The sequence below is a fragment of the Clupea harengus genome, chromosome 8 (genome assembly GCF_900700415.2).
Source record: "Clupea harengus chromosome 8, Ch_v2.0.2, whole genome shotgun sequence".
In the NCBI taxonomy this organism is placed as follows: domain Eukaryota; kingdom Metazoa; phylum Chordata; class Actinopteri; order Clupeiformes; family Clupeidae; genus Clupea; species Clupea harengus.
In genome coordinates this window covers 7516757-7522055 of record NC_045159.1, presented here as the reverse complement: position 1 = coordinate 7522055, position 5299 = coordinate 7516757, and the positions used below count along the sequence as shown (strand labels likewise).

At 43.5% G+C, this 5299-nt stretch overlaps 1 protein-coding gene across 1 annotated transcript in view; it reads right to left on the bottom strand.

Annotated features, from left to right (window-relative positions):
* Positions 1–206: 206 nt before the first annotated feature.
* The window catches only part of fhl1b (four and a half LIM domains 1b), a 10753-nt gene continuing 5660 nt past the window's right edge, over positions 207–5299 (bottom strand). The window contains exons 2-6 of the mRNA XM_012835784.3: positions 2770–2956; positions 2262–2436; positions 1591–1760; positions 1107–1293; positions 207–886 (exon numbers count right to left, since the gene is read on the bottom strand). Of these exons, the coding sequence (XP_012691238.1) occupies positions 732–886; positions 1107–1293; positions 1591–1760; positions 2262–2436; positions 2770–2925 (843 nt within the window). The 5' untranslated portion in view covers positions 2926–2956 and the 3' untranslated portion in view covers positions 207–731. The remainder of the gene's footprint in view (positions 887–1106; positions 1294–1590; positions 1761–2261; positions 2437–2769; positions 2957–5299) is intronic.

Here is a 5299-nt window from a genome sequence, read left to right as displayed (position 1 = left end):
CCACCTCTCCTTCCATCTCACTTTTCAGTGCAATCACAGTATGAAAAGCATTAAGTCTGCTAACAATTTTCAAATTTCTCTCAGTTAGACAACATGGATTTCATAGAATATCACATATCGAACATTTAAAGGATAAAACGCATAATACCTAAGAGTAAAGTTTGAACTTTATGATGTCCATTACAAAAAAAAACACAAAAAAAACCTGAATTCCATGGCCTAATCAGAAGCCTTGATAGTTTATTTTTTTAAAGTAAGGCACACACTGGGAGCAAACTTCCATTAGTTCCATTAAACTATATTTGAAAGGTTGCTTTCAACACTATTCTGGGCTAATTTGAGATGGAGATTTTGAAAAGTTGATCTTTAGGTTCAGTGCAGATAACTTAAAATTATCAACTGATAGAAAAACCTGGGTGCAGAAAGGCCATTCCGTGATTCTGCCGAGCAACCCCAGTGATCTATTTAACACTGTTTTAATACAGATAGACATACAGAAAGATAACATACATTTGACCCTCCCTAGTATTAAGACAAATACACACATCACAGATGTAGAAGACATAATCAGTACCTAAATCACGGAGTAAGCTATAGTTATATCTGATACATGAAAAGCCTATTTGGACTTCTGAGGACTGGCATCTGTTTAAGCGTGACCCTGATATTCTGTACATGATTGCACCATATCCTGTATGGCAGCTCAGAGCCTCCGGTGATTCAGCGCGAGCTCACAGCTTCTTGGCACAGTCGGAGCAGTAGATGGAGCCGGCCTCAGCGATGAAACGCTTGTCGGCCAGGTTTATGGAGCACTTCTGGCAGTTGAAGCAGTACTCGTGCCATGCGCCTCCCTCATAGTTCACTACGTTAGTGGCTTTACCAAACCCTGGATGGGGTGAATAGACAAGGAAATGTGTAAATATGTGGGCAAAATGATAGAGTTAGAATTAAAATAGAGAGACTGTGTGTATGTGTGTGTGTTTGAGAGAGAGAGAGAGAGAGAGTGTATAAGTATAGCGATGCATATATGTATGTGTGTGTGTTTGAGAGAGAGTATAAATATAGCAATGCATATATGTATGTGTGTGTAGTGCCGCTATTCTGACCTGTGATGGGATTGTGGCATCCTGTGCATTTCTTTGCCACAGTGGTCTTGTAGCAGTCCACACAGAAGGCCTTCTCCTCGTGGGAGGTGAAGCGGGTGCCAGCCAGTGGCTTCCTGCACTTGGTGCAGACGAAACACTCCGAATGCCAGGGCTGGTCCTGGTAGTTCACCCCTCCAGTGGTGATGGCCTGGGAAGAGAATGAACACCGCCTTTAGAGCTCGATTCACATCTGGGGGTTATGGCTACTTACATATGTATGATTCCAGCAGGGCAAATCAGTCACAATAAATGATGACTGAAAACTAAGGACCATATGCTTTTCACAAAGTCAAGCAGAGACCAATATGATTTGAATTAAATTAAAAGTACATATATTTACTGACATCACTTAGCAACCAGGGATTCCACAGATGCAAACAGACCTGCAGTTATGTATAGCTGAGTACTGCAATTAGGTTATGAGTGTTTTTTGTTTTTTGTTTACCTGCTTACAGCTGAAGCAATGCTTTGCAAACTTCTTCTCGTGACAGTGGGTACAGTACACGTTGTCGTTCTTGGTCATGAAGCTCTGGGAGCGGATTGGCTGTTTACACTGGTAGCAGGTGAAACAGTCCTCATGCCACACGTTACCCTTATAGTCCACGTTCTCAGAGCCTGCAGGATTTCAATAAATTCATTACACATGTCACTGGAGTCATTTATGAGGATTTGTTACATCCGCATAATTAGTAACCAGCTGAAACCACTTCAAGTCACATGGAGTTCATCACAGTCCACTTTGAAAAATGTGTCAAACAAATGCTTCCAACAATTACAACACCACAAGAAAAATGGTATTTTAACATTAGTTTTGTTTTCTGCAGCTTTAAAACAACACATCTAATGTAACAACTCAAATATGTAATGATGAATATATAAGCTGAGGCCAGATAGAACTGATAAATTAATGATCCCCAAGAAAACGGGCCGAAATCATTGGCATAAACACCCGTCCAATCTAACAAACCAACCAATCAGCATGTGATTCTACATAGATCAACCAATCAACATTTGACTCCACATGGATCAACCAATCAACATGTGATGGCACATAGAGACACACCGACAGCTATAAAAGGCGACAGTCTACAGCCCCACCCCTCGGAGGAACCTCACCTGCCAGTATGGGTTTGTAGCAGCAATGGCAACGTGGTGCATCCTCACGGGAGCTGCATTTACCACACATGATCCGGTCATCCTTGGTGCTGAAGGACTCCTTCGCCAGGGGCTTGTAGCATTTGGCGCAGCGGAAGCAAGCTTCATGCCAGTACCGGCTCTTGTGGTGCAGCTCCTGAAGGGGAAGGGAAGGGGGAGAAAACATTAGTGAAGACACAGCACTGTGTGGTAATAGCATCATGCGATGATCGGGGGGATGGACATGTAAGTGTTTTTATCATGCAGTCGTGCCATGACAACCAACTGAAAACAAAGCTCTGATAAATTGGAAGATTAACTCATGAGTGAGAGGGTGGTCTTCAAAGGTCCATACATGAGCAGTGTACATCCAGACCAACAGAATGGTGAGATAGGACATAAAGATCAATCCAAAATACCACCGTTCACAAACGGTCACACTCCCTGATATCTCCACGATGGCCACATAGGAGGGAGGCAGTCTCCTTACCTTCGCGTCGGCCCCGATGGGGCGGCGGCACTCTGCACAAGTGTTGGCGCAGAACTTCTCGAAGCAGTGCATGCACACGGGCTTCTCCTCCTTCTTGATGTACTTCTTGCCGTTCAGGTCGTCGCGGCAGTAGAAACAGTCAAAGCGGTCTGTCATGGCTGTGCCTGGGCGAGCCGGGCGTCTGGACCTGTGTGTGACAACGAGTGGGTGTGTGAGAGAGATGGCGCAGTGTGGCGGTGAGCAAGTGAGTGGCGTGTGCGCCTGAGTGACCAGTGACCAAGGTGCTGAGCCGAGGGAGGCGCCAGCTGGAGGAACTGCACAGCCATTCACAGACACAGCTGTTGCACCAACAGTATGATGACACTGGGTAACATGATCTTATTTGGGAAGGGAAGCATGTCAGTCAGCAGTCAGATGTCAGACATTGAGCGAGAGACAGAGAAAGAGAGAGAGAGAGAGAGAGAGAGAGAGAGAGAGAGACAAGGAAGACAATTGCTTTTTATAAACAGGAACCACTTACACTGTAATTCTGAGGTTTACCAGTAAAGTTTCACATCAGCCAGACATAACACAATGTCTGGCTTTCTTGTAGGCCAGCAGAGTAAGGCTATCCTTGTTATGACATACCAAAGAAAGAGAGAAACAGAGATGCTAAAGAAGCTCAGCAGCTCTCTGGTACTGGCACTGCATTGTGCTGCTGGTGCCGCCCTAGGAAGCCATGGCGCGGTATGTTTGCTCAGGCATATTACTGATACGACTGTGTTTGTTCCTCTTTTCCTTTCATAGAATAAGAACATTAGCACTGGGGCACAGCAGCTTCCCCGGGTATTGCGTAACGGCAACTGGTCACAAAGCTATCTTCCTACGCTACACTTTCCATATGTGTTTATCTGTGCCTGATAAAGGCTAAGGCTTGGCTACAAAGCAATAACATGGACAAACCCAATGGGAGGGAGGACACAGACTAGTTCTCAGGCAGTACAAGTTATTCAATTTCAAGCTCCATAAAATATCGGATACTAGGGAAGGATCAGTCCTCTTGTTTTTCTAATTGGATTTATTTACTCAATTAGGTCTCTGTGTCATTTGTCATGTCGAGCAAACGCAACTGAATCTGTCTGGGGAGGATTGAATTGAATTGGGCTTCAGCAAGCAATGATTAAAGAGAGAAAGCCATTTAGTATGTGGATTGCTTTAAATACAGGGAGTGATGGGTCACGTGATCGACTCAGTAAGCAGAAAAAGATGTTTTACTGAAAACGTTTCAAATTCACAATGTAAATCCAAGGTAAGTTCCCCCTTCAGTGGAAATAACCTATTAACATATCTGAAATGTGTAGCCTTAAGGGACACTTCACAAGTGTCAAAATAACAACACAGCATAAAAACCAAAAGATTATGGTGCCCCTGTGTGGTGTATGTTGCTTTTTGTACAGATTAAGCTGACAAAGTTTTCATTTTATATGTTAATGACAGGCAGGGGGTATCAAATCAAGGTTTGTGTGTCTGAGCACAGTGTGTGAATCTGGGTGTGGGCATGCCTGCACACATGTCAGGATAGCTGTTTGTGTGTGTGGTGAACTATGGAATGCTCTTCCACTGTCTCGGTTTGGATAAGACAAATCACATCGCAAGAATGCCTGTCAGTTCTGCTTAAAAACACCACCACAACACAAAATGATGATGACACAAAATACATACAAAGTGGAATTCCCGAAAGTGACTTTCTAATAAGAATCTGACTTGTGGTTGTGGACGAATGTTATGTGTTTAATCAGTGCAGAGTGCTGGAGCATCTGTTTGTACAATTTCTGCATTACAAGAGTAATGAGTGACTGTAGACACGCCAGAAATATGCATAAGTGTGTGTGTGTGAGGAAGAATACCGTCTGGAAAGTGGGCCACTGCTTTAGGCCTGACCACAGTACTAAAAAGCCTGCCATTTTGACCACAGGGCATAAGCACACATATTTCTTTTTAACAACGCAACATGTCTGCACTGAAGACACAAGTTATTTATGGACAAGACTGTACTCTTCAACTTATGACATGTTTGAGTCTTGAGATAAACATGTTATGTCTCCGTGGGAAGTCTGGCAAATTCAAGTCTCTTGTCATGCGGAAAGTTACAGAACCACTGAGATTCATATTTGAAATAGCCAATCTCTCATACAGTGTCTGTTTTGCAATGCCATTCCCTGAACTTTCTTTGTGGTCTGGATGTGGTTCACGGGAGGAGGCCCCCGGATCCGTTGTCAAACCTCATGGCTCCTCCTGAGTTGACAGCCGACATTGACCTCCCTCCAAGCTTTTTATCTTCCCTTTCTTCCTTTCTTTTCATTCTTTTTGTACAGGCGCTGTTCCTGCTACGTCTCCACTTTCCTGTCCCTGTAATACGATGATGAAAGCAACACTCCGCAGCTCTTTGTTTGCAAAAATAAGGTACTGTACGGTTTTGTTAGTACTATATATCTATACTAACACATATATATATATATATATATGTGTGTATGTATGTATGTATGTATGT